Here is a 15,331-nt window from a genome sequence, read left to right on the forward strand (position 1 = left end):
GCCAATTTTTGTATTTATTTTTTGTAGAGACGGGTTTTGGCATGTTGCCCAGGCTGGTCTTGAACTCCTGAGCTCAGGCAGTTCGCCTGCCTCAGTCTCCCAAAGCACTGGGATTACAGGCATGAGCCAGCGTGCGCAGCCCCTTCTCTCTCTCTTTTTTTTTTTTTATAGTGGGATGGTATTCCCTGTAGGGATGAATCAGAGTTTTTGTTTGTTAGTTTTGTTTGTTTGTTTTTTTTTTTTTTTTGAGACAGAGTCTCACTCTGTCACCCAGGCTGCAGTGCGGTAGCACGATCTCGGCTCTCTGCAACGTCCACATCCTGGGTTCAAGCTATTTTCCTGCCTCAGTCTCCCGAGTAGCTGGGACTGCAGGTATGTGCCACCGCGCCTGGCTAATTTTTTGTGTTTTCTTTTTAGTAGAGACAAGGTTTCACCATGTTAGCCAGGATAGTGTCGATCTCCTGACCTTGTGATCGGCCCGCCTTGGCCTTCCAAAGTGCTGGGATTACAGGTGTGAGCCACTGCGCCTGGCCGAATCAGAGTTTCTTTAACAATAATTTACAGATAGAATTAGGTCATTGCCAACCATTTGCTATTATGCACAGCGCTGTGCAGAATATCTTTGCACATGTGTCCGTAAACATGTGTGACCACGTCTGTATGGTCCAGTACTAAAGGTACAAGTTTTGGGTGAAGTGTAAGTACCGTCTTAATGTGGATGTTGCCAAACTGCCATCTTCCACTCCCACCACAGTAAGAATCATGCATCTTAAATTATGAAGCACTCAATAGAGTATAGAGGTAAGATAGCCGACCACACGAACCCAGTACCTGTGTGTGACACACGTTAACCTCTCACCTCATCTGCCTCAGCTCTTCTCCCATTGTGTTTGTAAAGGACACAACCAAAATCCCCTTTATATGCCTTTCTATTTCATCTGCTTTCCTCCTTTTCCAGAGGCAACCACTCTCCAGCTGCCAGTGTGTACCTCTCCGGTCCCTGATTTTATATTTTTATCACATACTGTGCATCCTTACACCATGTGTAGGCTTGTTTTGAATCTTGAAAGATGGGTGTAAACCACATATCAGATTGTGTGTGTCATTCTGGGTGTAAACAGCATGTTAGATTGTGTGTGTCATTCAGCAGCATGTTGGTTCATGCAGGCAAAATGCACTCTAACAGCTCTGTGTATGGAGGGATGCCTCAGTCACCTTCATCCTCTCCCTTATTAGTGGGCTCTTAAGTTGGGTTCCGTTTTGCTCTTCTGACAGTGCTGCCGTTGACATTTCTTTTTTTTTTTGAGACGGAGTCTCACTCTGTCACCCAGGCTGGAGTGTGGTAGTGCAATCTTGGCTCACTGCAACCTCTGCTCCTGGGTTCAAGCGATTCTCCCGCCTCAGCCTCCTGAGTAGCTGGGATTACAGGGAGGTGCCACCATGCCTGGCTAATTTTGTATTTTTAGTAGAGACGGAGTTATACCATGTTGGTCAGGATGGTCTTGAACTCCTGACCTCAAGTGATCTGCCCACTTCGGCCTCTCAAAGTGCTGGGATACAGGCATGAGCCACTGCGCCCGGCCTGCCATTGACATTTCTTACATGTCTTTTTAAGCACATGTGGGAATTTCTTTGGGAGCTTAGGATGCGTTCTTCAAAGTAGGGTCTTTGTTGTGTAAGGTGGGTGAATCTCAGTCGGTAGTGGATAGTGTGAACTTGCTTTCTTCCGTAGTGGTCCTGGTTCACGCCCCTCCCCTTAGGGGGTTAGACTTCTTTTTTTTTTTTTGAGATGGAGTCTCTGTCCCCCAGGCTGGAGTGCAATGGCGCGATCTCGGCTCACTGCAACCTCTGCCTCCCAGGTTCAAGTGATTTTCCTGCCTCAGCCTCCCGAGTAGCTGGGACTACAGGCGCTCGCCACCATGCCTGGCTAATTTTTTTATTTTTAGTAGAGACGGGGTTTCACCATGTTAGCCAGGATGGTCTCAATCTCTTGACCTCGTGACCCGCCTGCCTCGGCCTCCCAAAATGCTGGGATTAGAGGCGTGAGCCACCACGCCTGGCCAGGATGTTAGACTTCTTTGGCTCCCATAGTCAAATGAGTGTCTCCTTTTGATTTTTGCCTTTCTCTGATTTCTGATGAGATTGAGCATCTTTTCATTTCTTAATTTTAATTTATGTTTTATTTTTTATGTTTCTGTAATACTTTATACTTTTTAGTGGCCATTCAGGTTTCTTTTTCTGCAAATAATTATTTTTTTATTTTTATTTTTTTATATAGGGTCTTGCTCGATCACCAGACTAGAGTGCAGTAGCCTTATCATGGGTCATTGCAGCCTTGACCTCCTGGGCTGGAGTAATCCTTCTGCCTCAGCCTCCTCAGTAGCTGGACTACAGGCACGCACCACCATGCCTGGATACTTTTTTTTTGTAGAGACAAAATCTGACTATGTTGCCCAGGCTGGTCTTGAACTCCTGGCCTTAAGCAATCTTCCCAGCTTGGCCTCCCAAAGTGCTGGAGTTACAGATGTGAGCCACCATGCCTGGCCAGATAATCTTTTGACAGATAATCCTGCTGACATGAACTAGGCTTCCTTAAGACACATCATAGAATCGATAGCCCAGAACCATGAAGACCCTCTACTTGTAAGTTAAGAGTCATTTTAAGTAAGGTAGAACTGGAGATCCTAAGACATATGTACTCTTATAATTTTTGTTTGTATGTTTGTTTCTTTTAGAGACAGGGTCTCACTCTGTTTGCCCATGCTGGAGTGCAGTGGCACGATCATAGTTTGCTGCAGCCTTGACCTCCCAGGTTCAAGGGATCCTTGCAACTCAGCCTTCTGAGTAGCTGAGACCACAAGCCCGTGCCACCACACCTAGCTGATTTAATTTTTTTGTAGAGTTGAGGTCTCACTAAGTTGCTTAGGCTGGTCTCAAACTCCTGGCTGCAAGTGGTCCTCCCACCTTGGCCTCCCAAAGTGCTGGGATTACAGGCAGGAGCCGCGGTGCTTGGCCAACAATTTGCATGTTTTTACCAGATTCCCCAAACGTTAACATTTCACCTCATTTTCTTATCAGTCTCTTTATATATAAAGTGCATATGTTTTTGAGTCATTTAAATGTAAATTGTGACATAATGCCCCTTTCCCCCTAAATATGTATTTCCTAAAAGCAAAAATGTTCTCTTTCCCAGTCACACAAACTTATCAAACTCAGGAACTCAACACTGAGTTCTTCCTCCAGCACTTTAATCAAGAATCAAAGTGTTGGTTAGTGATTGCTTGGTGGGATGGGGCAGGACTGGCGGCAGGTGGCCTGATGGCCTGGGTGGTTTGTCTGCCGGGGAGGCTGGTGGGCAAGCCTTGCCTGGAAGCTCTTCTCTCCCACATTCTTCCTGCCACCCAGTTGTTAGAACACCTGGAGCCAGAGGAGGGGGCCCACCCGGTTTCCCAACCTGCCCCTCCAGAGCTGGGCTCCATTTCTGGAGGTGGAGAACTGGGCAAGGCTGGGCATCCTGTGCTCTTTGCTAGGGGAAGAAAGGGCTGTGGCTGCTTTCCTTGTCCCCCGTTTCCCTTCTGCCAGTGGTGCCTAGCCCCAGCAGCTCAGTCAGGAGAAGAGGATATGGATCTTTGTGGGCCTCTCTTTAAGAGAAAGTTGATTTGTGCCTTCTGGATAGTCTTGTTCCAGGGTTTCTAAACTCTCTGATCCCACCTTCATGTTAAAATGAATTTTGATCATGTGTCTCTTTAGTAATATGGACATTATAAAATAGGAAAAAAATCTTTTAAAGCATAAGTAGATAAAAATTTATTTTCATGTCAGGCACAGTGGCTCATGCCAGTAATCCCAGCACTTTTGGAGGCCAAAATGGGAGGATTGCTTGAGGCTGGGAGTTGGAGACCAGTCTAGGCAATACAGTGAGACCTTGTCTCCACATTAAAAAACAAAACAAAAAAAAGATTGGCTGGGCACGTTGGCTCATGCCTATAATCCCAGCACTTTGGGACGCCAAGGCAGGCGGATCACCTGAGGTCAGGATTTCAAGATGAGCCTGGTCAGCATGGTGAATCCCCATCTCTACTAAAAGTACAAAAATTAGCTGGGCATGATGGCAGGTGCTTATAATCCCAGCTACTTGGGAGGCTGAGGCAGGAGAATCACTTGAACCCGGGAGGCAGAGGTTACAGTGAGCCGAGATCATGGCATTGCACCCCAGCCTGGGTGACACAGCAAAACTCCGTCTCAAAAAAAAAAAAAAATTAGCCAGTCGTGGTGTGTGTTTGTAATCCCAGGGAGGCTGAGATGGGAGGATCACTTGAGCTGCGGAGGTCAGGGTTGCAGTGAGCCAATGTAATCCAGCCCGGGCCACAGGGTGAGATTCTGCCTCAAAAACAAAACCGAAAATACATAATGAGTTAAAATCCTACAGTAAAGAGGCTACTGTTTTATTCTGGTTAAAACCTTAGGGTTCGTTCTATCAAACTTAAACAAGAATTTTTTTTTTTTTTTTTTTTTTTTGAGATGGAGTCTCCCTCTGTCTCCCAGGCTGGAGTGCAGTGGCTCATTGCAATCTCTGCCTCCCGTGTTCAAGTGATTCTCCTGCCTCAGCCTCCCGAGTAGCTGGGATTACAGGTGCGTGCCACCACTCCCAGCTAATTTTTGTGTTTTTAGTAGATACAGGCTGGCCTCAAACTCCTGACCAGGTTGGTTGTTGGCCAGGCTGGTCTCAAACTCCTGACCTCAAGTGATCCGCCCACCTCAGCCTCCCAAAGTGCTGGGATTACCGGTGTGAGCCTCTGCCCAGCCAAGAAATTATTTTTTATTTTTATTTTTTATTTTTGAGACAGTCTTGCTTCGTCTGTTGCCCAGGCTGGAGTGCAGTGGCGTGATGTTGGCTCACTGCAACCTCCACCTCCTGGGCTCAAGCGATTCTCTTTCTTCAGCTTCCTGAGTAGCTAGGACTACAGACGTGCACCACCACACCTGGCTACTTTTTGTATTTTTAGTAGAGATGGGGTTCTACCACGTTGGCCAGGCTGGTCTTGAACTCCTGACCTCAAGTGATCCACCCATCTCAGCCTCCCAAAGTACTGGGATTACAGGCTTGAGCCACTGTGCCTAGCTTATAAAGTATTATTATTTATTTATTTATTATTTTTTTGGACAGAATCTCACTCTGTCGCCCAGGCTGTAGTGCAGTGGCACGATCTCAGCTCACTGCAACCTCTGCCTCCTGGATTCATGCAATTCTCCTCCCTCAGCCTCCTGAGTAGCTGGGATTACAGGCATGCACCACCACGCTCGGCTAATTTTTGTATTTTTTAGTAGAGTCAGGGTTTCACCACATTGGCCAGGCTGGTCTCGAACTCATGAGCTGTGATCTGCCCTCCTTGTTCCCCCAAAGTGTTGGGATTACAGGCGTGAGCCACCGTGCCCGGCCTATAAATTATTTTTTAAGGCTGAAAGTTTCATAGGTAATTTTTAACCAGAGTCAAAAGTAGGATGGAGGGCAGTCTAGAAAGTAAAACTGCTTATGCTTTGTGAAAACAGTTTTTTCCTGTATCCCTGCTCAGAGACCACCTCTGCCTCCCCCACTGACTCCATGTGGGGGTCAAGGTTGAGGCCCCCCTGGTCTAATGGGAGAGACAGTTGCAGTATGGGTGGAAGCAAAACTACTTAAGGGTTGTGATTCTTTTTTTTTTGAGATGGAGTCTCCCTCTGTCGCCCAGGCTGGACTGCAGTGACGTGATCTTGGCTCACTGCAACCTCCACCTCCTGGGTTCAAGTGATTCTCCTGCCTCAGCCTCTTGGAGTAGCTGGGACTACAGGGACTTGCCACCATGCCCAGCTAATTTTTTTCTGTATTTTTAGTAGAGACGAGGTTTCACCATGTTGGCCAGGCTGGTCTCGAACTCTTGACCTTGTGCTTCGCCCACTTTGGCCTCCCAAAGTGCTGGGATTACAGGCGTGAGCCACCTTGCCCGGCCCTGCGTTTTTCTCTTAATGATGTTTTGTGCACCCTAGTCTGTGTCACTGCAGGTACTCCCACCTACCACGTAAATGGGCGGGACGCGCTCTGTTTTCTGGATATGCTCTCATGTAGCTCACTAATCTCTTATTTTAGATTCTTTCTGATTCTTACTATGCTGAATGCCACAGTGAAAATTCTAAATTGTAGTGTATGTCCTGCATTATTTCCTTAGGCGCCGCTGTACTTCAGCCTGGGTAACAGAGCAAGATCCTATCTCAAAAAAAAAAAAAAAAAGCAAACATGCTTATGATAGTACATTTTAAAAACATAGAAGATTGGACAATTGGAAAAATCTCCATCAAAAATAATAAATAACTTAAAAATAGCAACCTTTTGGGTATGTTACCGTCCAATACTGTTTTCTGTGTACTTTTATTTTTTGTCTCATTTTGCAGGAGTTGTAATGTATATGTAGTTTTGTACCATGATCCTTTTTTATTTTTTTTGAGACAAGGTCTTGCCCTATTGCTCAGGCTGGAGTGCAGTGGCGTGATCTCAGCTCACTGCAGCATCCACCTCTGGGACTTAAGGGATCCTCCCGCCTCAGCCTCCTGAGTAGCTGGGACCACAGGCGTGTGCCGCCATACCCTGCTCATTTTTATTAAAGATGCCCCCCCTTTCTGGGGTCCCACCTCGTCCTCTGGGATTGGGCTCTGGCTTCCCTGCCTACCCCAGTTGCCTGGTCTAACAGGAGAGAAGGACAGTTACGGTGTAGAGCAACACCAGAAACATGCTGTATTGATTAGAGTTTGTTGTTTTTTCTTGTAGAGGTGGGGTCACAGTGTGTTGCCCAGGTTGTTCTCCAACTCCTGAGCTCGAGCGATCCACCTGCCTTGGCCTCCCAAATACTAGGATTACAGGCATGAGCCACCTCACTTGGCCATGATCCTTTTTCAACTTGATCATACAGCCGTTTGTAAATCTCATCATCTATGGCAATAACATAACTGGCTCCTTGTCCCCCTGAGCATTCAAGTTGTCTCTAGGTAGGTTTTCATTATTGTGAATATGTTATGCCAAACTTTTTTTTTTTTTTGAGACAGAGTCTCACTCTGTCATCAGGCTGGAGTAGTGCAGTGGCACGATCTCGGCTCACTGCAACCTCTGCCTGCTTCCCGGGTTCAAGCGATTCTCCTGCCTCAGCCTCCCGAGTAGCTGGGACTTTAGGCATTCGCCACCACACCAGTTAATTTTTTGTATTTTTAGTAGAAGGGGTTTCACCATGTTGGCCAGGATGGCCTAGATCTCCTGACCTTGTGATCCACCCACCTCGGCCTCCCAAAGTGCTGGGATTACAGGCGTGAACCACCGTACCCGGCCTGTGCCAAACGCCTTTGCACACTAAAGCGTTCTCTGTATTTAGGGTTATTTCCTTAGGGTCATGGAAGTGGAATTGCTGCACCACAAGACCTGTAAATACATTATAGAGCTTTTGATCAAAGTGATGAATTCTGCTTCAGAGGATGGTGCTTTCATTCTGACTGGTTAAAAAGGCTGCTTTCATTGTGAACTGCTGTGTCCAGCTTTCTTTGAGTGAAGACAAGCAAAGCGAGTGGGACACAGCCCAGGCGCAGAAGGTGAAGGCTGGGCTCTCCCCATGGTGGCTGCCAGCCCCCTGCAAGGGAGGTCATGAGTGTGGCGGGCAGCAGTGGGAAGCCGAGAGCTGCCACAGCTGGGAGATGACTCCCCAACCCCAGCCCCCCTCATGCTTGTCACTAAAAAGAGAGTGAGAGCAAAACTTGTGGCTACGATGCAGACAAGCCTGCCTTTTTCTCATGCAGATGTGATGTTTCCCATGCAGGGAGGCAGTCAGACACCAGCATATGCCCTTCTCTCTTCCCAGCCAGCAGCCCAGGAAGGGCAGGCACTTTGAAGGAGAGGCTCCTAACCCCCTTTCACGGACATTCGCAGGGAGTCAAGGTGGATGCGAGAGACCACAGTGGAGCCACAGCTCGGATGCTGGCCAAGCAGTACGGACACATGAAGATCGTGGCCTTGATGGATACTCACTCGCCCTCTCTGCCCAAGAGCCTCTATCGGAGCCCAGGTACCCACACCTGCCAGCCGTGCCCTGCTGGGGTCTCTGGTTGTCTTCAGTTTCAGGTGACCTGGCAGAGAAAGATGTCCCCCTCTTCTCTGGCTCCCACCTTCTCCTCTGAGATTTGGGTTTGCCTCCCCCAGCTGCTTCCATGTCAAGGTTGAGGCCGCTGCTCTAACAGGAGAGAAGGATGGTTATGATGGAGAGTGGCACAAAACCAGGCTGTCGTGACTGTAGAGGCGTTCTGTAGTATGCTTGACTACCGAGTCGGGGCAGGCCCCCTTAGTTTTCTGTTTTCACTGTTTCCTGGGCTATGGCTTATTCATTTTTCTGTATGAACTTGAATATCAACTTGTCTAGCTCCTTAAAAACAGCATTGATATTTTTATTGAGATTGTGACAGTGTATAAATTAACTATATCTTTGTGGTGTTGAGTTGTCCTGTCTAAGAACAAGGGATGTCTTCTTGTTCCAGTGTACTTTTGGGTCTTACAGGAGGGTTTTAAATTTTTCTTCATCTATATTTTGCATATGACTAGTTTGTTCCTAAGTGTTTGATCATCTTTTTTCCTATTGTAATGGGATTTTCCCTACCATTATATCCCTTTTTTCCCCCCAAATCTCAGGGTGTTAATTATTCAGTGCTATTTATTTTTTATTTCAGTAGGTTTTTGGGGAACAGGTGGTGGTTGGATATGTGAATAAGTTCTTTAGTGGTGTCATTATATCGTTTAACTGCATATTGTCAGTGCATTTGAAGGCAATGGATTTCTGCAAACTTTTTTTTTTTTTTTTTTGAGATGGGAGTTTCGCTCTTGTTGCTCAGGCTGGAGTGCAGTGGTGCAATCTCGCCTCACCGCAGCCTCCGCCTTCCAGGTTCAAGCAATTCTCCTGCCTCAGCCTCCAAAGCAGCTGGGATTACAGGCGTGCATCGCCATGCGTGGCTAATTTTTTGTATTTTTAGTAGAGATGGGATTTCTCCATGTTGGTCAGGCTGGTCTCAAACTCGTGACCTCAGGTGATCCACCAGCCTCGGCCTTCCACGGTGCTGGGATTACAGGTGTGAGCCACTGCGCCCGGCCCTGCAAACTAATTTTATATTCTGCTACCTTACAGAATTCTTGTATTGTTCAGGTTAGTTTTGTTACTGATTCTTTAGGGCTTTACAGGCTTACTAACATATAATCTTTAAGTATCGATGAATACACTGCTACCTGCTGATTCTTATGACTCTGCCTTTGTTGAATTGCATTGTTCTTTGTTTAGTTGCTGACACCTCTAGCCCATTGTTCAGTATAGTGGAGATAGTGCGCCTCCTCACCTTGGTCCTGATCTTAGTGGAAACGCCTCATTATGTGAGAGGGAAGGTATATGTTATTTTAGCATATTGACAAAGTATTCATCAGTTCTTGTATTCTTGAGTGGTGTTTTACTGGAGTAACTATTGAATTTTGTTTCCATATCTTTGGAGACGACTGTGAATTTTCATATGGTAGCTTGTCTTCATGAACCTCCTAATAACGAATCAACTTTACATTCTTGGCATAAATCACACATGTTGTATTATTTTAATGTGTTTTTGAATTCTGTTTATTAATATTTAGTATTTCTCAATGGATACTGAGTCATAAGTGATATTGGTCTATAGTTTTCTTTCTTCTTTTTTTTTGTTTTTGAAATGGAGTCTTGCTGTGTTGCCCAGGCTGGAGTGCAGTGGCAAGATCTCAGTTCACTGCAACCTCTGCCGCCTGGGTTCAAGCGATTCTCCTGCCTCAGCCTCCCAAGTAGCGGGGATCACAGTCATGCACCACTACACCCAGCTAATTTTTGTATTTTTGGTAGAGACGGGGCTTCACCATGTTGGCCAGGCTGGTCTCAAACTCCTGACCTCTAGTGATCCACCTGCCTCAGCAGTGCTGGGATTACATGCGTGAGCCACCGCCCCCGGCGTGGTCTATAATTTTCTATTTTTGTTCTATCTTTATCAGGTACGGGTATCAATGTTATACTTCATAAAAATAATTTGGAAGTTTTCCTTCCTTTTCTGTGTTGTAGGACAATACATGTAGCATTAGTGCTACGTGGTCTTAGAAGTTTTGATAGAATCCTCCCATGAAACCATCTGGTCTCTTGCTGTGAGGTGGTTCCTTGATAATAGTTTTTTATTTGCAGAGGTGTACAAGATAGTTTTTTTCTCCTTTTTTTTTTTTTTTTTTTTGAGATGGAGTCTCACTCTGTCACCCAGGCTGGAGTGCAGTGGCGCAAGCTCCGCCTCCAGGGTTCACGCCATTCTCCTGCCTCAGCCTCCTGAGTAGCTGGGATTACAGGCGCCCGCCACCTCGCCCACCTAATTTTTTTGTATTTTTAGTAGAGACGGGGTTTTGCCATGTTAGCCAGGACGTCTCGATCTCCTGATCTTGTGATCCACCTGCCTCGGCCTCCCATAGTGCTGGGATTACAGGTGTGAGCCACCGCGCCTGGCTTTTTTTTTTTTTGAGGCGGAGTTTCGCTCTTGTTGCCCAGGCTGGAGTGCAATGGCTTGATCTTGGCTCACCACAACCTCCGCCTCCCGGGTTCAAGTGATTCTCCTGCCTCAGCCTCCCCGAGTAGATGGGATTACAGGCATGTGCCATCACGCCCAGATAATTTTGTATTTTTGGTAGAGACAGGGTGTCTCCATGTTGGCCAGGCTGGTCTCAAACTCCCGACCTCAGGTGGTCTGCCCACCTGGGCCTCCCAAAGTGCTGGGATTATAGGCGTGAGCTACTGCCCCCGGCCAATTTTTTTTTCCTTTTAAAATATTCTGTTTCAGGGCCAGGTGTGGGGGCTCACGCCTGTAATCCCAGCACTTTGTGAGGCCAAGGCGGGTGGATCACCTGAGGTCAGGAGTTCGAGACCAGCCTGCTCAACATGGAGAAACCCCTTGTCTACTAAAAATACAAAATTAGCCGGGTGTGGTGGTGCGTGCCTGTAATGCCACCTACTTGGGAGGCTGAGGCAGGAGAATCGCTTGAACCTGGGAGGCGGAGGTTGTGGTGAGCTGAGATTGCGCCATTGCACTCCAGCCTGGGCAACAAGAGCGAAACTCCGCCTCAAAAAAAAAAAATTCTGTTTCAGGCTGGGTGCAGTGGCTCACGCCTGTAATCTCAGCATTTTGGGAGGCCGAGGCAGGCAGATCACTTGAGGTCAGGAGTTCAAGACTAGCCTGGCCAACATGGTGAAACCTCATCTCCACTAAAAATACAAAAATAAGCCGGTGTGGTGGTGTGCGCCAGCTACTCTGGAGGCTGAGGTAGGAGAATCACTTGAACCCAGGAGGCGGAGCTTGCAGTGAGCCAAAATCATGCCACTGCACTCCAGCTTGGCGACAGAGAGAGACTCCATCTCAAAAAAAGTAAATAGATAAAATAAAACAAGATGAAATATTCCGTTTCAATGGTTATTTTCTCCTGTTATTATTTTTTTAGCATGGAAAATACTGATTTATTTTTTGTGACAGGGTCTCCTTTGTCACCCAGGCTGGAGTTCAGTGACCCAGTCTCGACCCACTGCAACCTCTGCCTCCCAGGTGCAAAGCAATCCTTCCACCTCAGCTCCACGAGTAGCTGGGACTGTAGGTGCACTCTACCATGCCCAGCTTATGTTTGTATTTTTTGTAGAGAGGTGGTTTTGCCAAGTTGACCAGGCTGGTCTCAAGAGTCCTGAACTCAGGCAATCCACCAGCCTCAGCCTCCCAAAGTGCTGGGACTACAGGCATGAACTACTGCACCTGACCTGGAAAATATTTATCTCATTTTTAATTGACACAAAATAACTCCATATTTATGGGGTACAGTGTGTGATGTTTTGATACATGTATACACTGTGTAATGATCAAATTAGGGTAATTGGTTTATCCATCACCTCAAATATTTATCATTTCTTTGAGGTGAGAACATTTCTGTCTTCTAGTAGCTGTTTTGAGGTATACACTGTTGTTCCGTATAGTCACTCTGCTGTGAACACCAGAACTTCTTTCTTCGATCTGTCATTTTATACCTATTGACCAGTCTCTCCCACTACCTCCCCACCCCGAACCTCTGATACCCACTCTTTTCCTTGACATGCTTGACATGAGCTTTAAAAATCCTGTAAATGGGTGAGATCACGTAGTCATGTAGTCTTGTTTGTTTGGTTTTTGAGACAGGGTCTCGTTCTGTCACCCAGGCTGGAGTGTGGTGGCATAATCTTGGCTCCTGCAGCCTCCAATTCCTAGGCTCAAGTGATCCTCCCATCTCAGCCTCCTGAATAGCCGGGACTGCAGGCACCTACCACCACACCTGACTAATTTTTTATTTTTTTGTAGAGACGGGGTCTTGCTATACTGACCAGGCTGGTTTGGAACTCCTGGGCTCAAGTGATCCTCTCACCTTGGCCTCCCAGAGTGTTGGGATTACAAGTGTGAGTCACCACACTGGCTGGCATTTGTCTTTCTTTTCTGTCTGGTTTATTTTACTGAACATAGTCTCTCCCACGCTGATTCATGTTGCCACAAATGATCAGATTTCATTCTTTATGTCTGAATAATATTCCATTGTGTATATAAAGCCTTCTTTCTTCATTCATCCACTCATGGACTCGGTTGATTCTCTATCTAGGCTACTGTGAATAGTGCTGCAATAACAAGAGGGTGTAGACATCTCTTTGGTATACTGGTTTTCTTTCTTTAGGATAAATAACCAGTAGTGGAATTGCTGGATCTCATTTCTTATATTTTAAAAAATTTCTTATGTTAAAAAAAATAGAGACAGTGTCTCACTGTGTTGCCCAGGCTGGTCTCAAACTCCTGGGCCCAAGTGATCCTCCCGCCTCAGCCTCCCACAGTGCTGAGATTATAGGCGTGAGCCACTGTGCCCGGCCTCACTTCTTATTTTGAATATTTGTGTTTGTTCCTTTTTTCCTTTTTAAGTTAAATACTAGTACTTTGTTTAGTGGAAAAACAAGAAAAACCCATCGGATTTTGATTGATTATTGAGACCTACTGATGGTTTAATTTCTGCTTTTATTTTTCTTTGGCTTACTTTGTTGTTCTAGTTTTTTGAGTTGGAAATTTCTTTCATGTTCATTGTTTCCCTTTTGTTGCTAAATGTTAGAGGCTGTGAATTTTTGCTGATTGCTGCTTTAAGTGTATTCTGGGGGTTCTGTATTTAATACTTTCCTTAGTATTTTTCAGAAATTCTATAATTTTTATTTATATTTTCTCCTTCACCCATGAGTTGTCTAATAGAAGTCTTGTGGTTGTTTTTGTTTGTTAATTGCTTGGTGGAAGGGCCGTTTTGATCTTGTGATTAATTTCTCATGTTATTCTGATCACCTTTATTCTAGTGTGTCTGATCAGGTAGTGTTTATAATTCTTACCTTGACAGAACTTCTTTGTCATCTTATTTATCACCTGCTGATCAATAGATGTATATTTTTTCAGATGTAGTCTCACTCTGTCACCCAGGCTTGAGTGCCCAGGCGCAATTTCGGCTCACCACAACCTCCACCTCCCAGGTGCAAGTGACTCTCCTGCCTCAGTCTCCTGAGTAGTTGGGATTACAGGCGTCTGCCACCACGCCTGGCTGATTTTTTTTTTTTTGTATTTTTAGTAGGACAGCGTTTCACCATGTCGGCCAGTTGGTCTTGAAGTCCTGACCTCAAGTGATCCGCCCACCTCAGCCTCCCAAAGTGCTGGGATTACAGGCGTGAGCCACCGCGCCCAGCCCTGATCAATATTTTTTAACATTCTGTGTTTTGCTTGAGAAGTTTTCTTCTTCTATTTTCTATTTTCTGTGTATACAATTTAGCGTATCTGTGAGTATCTTATTTAGGATTATGTACTTTTAGTTCATTTTCTACAAAATTACCTATTAGTGTGTTTCTGATTTATGAAGGAAGTTGATGCATTTTTGGTGACAGATTTTCATAACTTGTTATAGATTCACTGTGAATTACGGCTTTCAGTATTAGAAATGTCCTTCTAGCCAGGCATGGCTCATGCCTGTAATCCCAGCACTTTGGGAGGCCAAGACAGGCAGATCACCTGAGGTCAGGAGTTCGAGACCAGCCCAGCCAACATGGTGAAACCCTGTCTCTACTCGAAATGCAAAAATTAGCCAGGCATGGTGGCACATACCTGTAATCCCAGCTACTTGGGAGACTGAGGCAGGAGAATCATTTGAACCCAGGAGGCGGTTACAATGAGCCGAGATTGTGCCACTGCACTCCAGCCTGGGTATAGAGGGAAACTCTGTCTCAAAAAAAAAAAAAAAAAAGTCCTTCTGTGTCATATTTAATGCGTTTTGCCCTGATTTCCACTTTGATAGCAGGATTGCAGCTCTGGCTTTTTTGTGGTTTCCATCTGCCTGTAATTCTTAAGCTGCTCTGAGGGTGTGTTGGGTGCTGAGATTCACGCAGCTGCCGTTCCCTTGCTTATTGCCACCTTTGTGCATTTGTCTTACAGCTCCCTACCCTTTAGCTTGGATGGAAGCACAGTCTCCCTGGGGTGCTGTAGATCTTTGAGTGTGAGGGGGTGTGTGTCCACATGGCTAGCTCAGTCGCCAGGGCGTGAGCCTCTTCATGGGGAAGGACAGAGTGGCCCACGTTCAGGGCCTGAGCTCTCCCTGTTTGCTGGCCTGCCCTGAATTATCCTGTCAGTTTGCACCTGAGTGAGCAGCTCCTTTCTCAGGGTCAGGCTCAGCCCAGCTCCTTCCCTGGTGTTGGGATTGTTTCATAGTAAACAGCTCAGGTGGTAAAATGGTAACGCAGGGGACCTCTGCCTTCATTTCCGTCCCAGCTTACCAGCTCCACAAGGAGATCTCACCATTTCCTCCTGCATCCAACTCACGTATCTCGTAAAAGTAGAATCAGATCAGAGCCTTATACAAGTCAAATATGAAAAACTGAAAAGCTACAAAATAGTAAAAGCTCTGGGTTGAGCTCTGAAAGCTCAGAAAGCTCAGACTGGGCAGTGATTTGAAACACTTTATAATCATAGCAAACACATGCCATGCTTTAGAAAATACAGAATTGCGGCCGGGCACAGTAGCTCATGCCTGTGATCCCAGCACTTGGGGAAGCCAACGCGGGCGGATCACAAGGTCAGGAGATGAAGACCAGCCTGGCTAACATGGTGAAACTCCATCTTTACTAAAAATACAAAAACCAAACTAGCCGGGCATGGTGTCGGGCGCCTGTAGTCGCAGCTACTCAGGAGCCTGAGGCAGGAGAATGGTGTGAAC

At 46.1% G+C, this 15,331-nt stretch overlaps 1 protein-coding gene across 4 annotated transcripts in view; it reads left to right on the forward strand.

Annotated features, from left to right (window-relative positions):
• Positions 1-15,331, forward strand: part of ANKS3 (ankyrin repeat and sterile alpha motif domain containing 3) — a 44,105-nt gene that overhangs the window by 18,178 nt on the left and 10,596 nt on the right. For all 4 annotated transcript variants that reach the window (XM_011978465.1, XM_011978468.1, XM_011978469.1 and 1 more), the window contains one exon: positions 7,943-8,078. In XM_011978465.1, coding sequence (XP_011833855.1) covers positions 7,943-8,078 — 136 coding nt within the window. The remainder of the gene's footprint in view (positions 1-7,942; positions 8,079-15,331) is intronic.

Source organism: Mandrillus leucophaeus, unplaced genomic scaffold, assembly GCF_000951045.1.
Source record: "Mandrillus leucophaeus isolate KB7577 unplaced genomic scaffold, Mleu.le_1.0 Scaffold195, whole genome shotgun sequence".
Classification (NCBI taxonomy): domain Eukaryota; kingdom Metazoa; phylum Chordata; class Mammalia; order Primates; family Cercopithecidae; genus Mandrillus; species Mandrillus leucophaeus.